This window comes from Anarrhichthys ocellatus, unplaced genomic scaffold (assembly GCF_004355925.1).
Source record: "Anarrhichthys ocellatus isolate YVR2014 unplaced genomic scaffold, GSC_Weel_1.0 scaffold30, whole genome shotgun sequence".
Lineage (NCBI taxonomy): Eukaryota > Metazoa > Chordata > Actinopteri > Perciformes > Anarhichadidae > Anarrhichthys > Anarrhichthys ocellatus.
Genome location: NW_022280060.1, coordinates 3,608,804 through 3,609,681, shown reverse-complemented (window position 1 = coordinate 3,609,681; position 878 = coordinate 3,608,804). Strand labels below are relative to the sequence as shown.

Below are 878 nucleotides of genomic sequence, written 5' to 3'. Positions count from 1 at the left end.
CTCTCTCTCTCTCTCTCTCTCTCTCTCTCTCTCTCTCTCTCTCTCTCTCTCTCTCTCTCTCTCTCTTTTCAGATCCCCAGTATCCCCACAGGCCTTTTTGTCAGCGCTAAAGGAGAGGGCTGCTGTCTCTTGCAGGTATTGTAGTACACAAAACACGCTCACAAAAATAGAAACATTTGCCATCTTGAACATTGTCCAAATGGGAACCATAACACTCGGCATACTTCCATCAGCTCACAGCAAGACTGTGCTGGTACAGTGGTCCCATAATGCCTAAATTCCTCCCTTAAATTGGAGTAATCTGGTAGAGTTTAGCCAGTTGTTTTGGAATGTGTTGATCGTTCCTGTGGTCCCCTGGACGGGATGCTGTTTACTTCCTACCTTGTCACAGATGAACAAAAACCTCTTTCATGAACAGAATCATTCTTCTTCCTATTTATTGGATGATATTCTGTCCTCTCTTCTTATCACCTGTGTTTATACATTCGTCGGCTTTAAAAACCAAACAAGGCATGACTGAAAAAGCACGGGGTTATCAGAGGTGTTTACAATCCCGTTTTCGGAAACCTGCATGTGAGGTATGACTTGATTTGACCGAGGCAGAGCCAGCTACAGCAGCGGATGTTGTGCTCTGCTGTGCAGCGCCTGAAATGTCTTCCAACTCGTTCTCACACACACAAACACACAATTTCTTTCTTCACACCTCTCACCCTCTCTACTTTCCCTCCATCCACACCTCTCCGTCAACACAGCCCTCTGACAGCCCCTCAGGCCAGCAGCACCTGGGCTCTAATGAAATACAAGAGTGTGGCAATCAAAGAGACCTGCCTCTGTGTGTGTGTGTGTGTGTGTGTGTGTGTGTGTGTGTGTGTGTGTGT

General features: G+C 46.6%; 1 protein-coding gene across 1 annotated transcript in view; it reads left to right on the top strand.

Moving 5' to 3' along the window:
* cpamd8 (C3 and PZP like alpha-2-macroglobulin domain containing 8) overlaps nucleotides 1–878 on the top strand; it is a 38,907-nt gene that overhangs the window by 27,756 nt on the left and 10,273 nt on the right. The window contains exon 35 of the mRNA XM_031864058.1: nucleotides 73–135. Coding sequence (XP_031719918.1) covers nucleotides 73–135 — 63 coding nt within the window. The remainder of the gene's footprint in view (nucleotides 1–72; nucleotides 136–878) is intronic.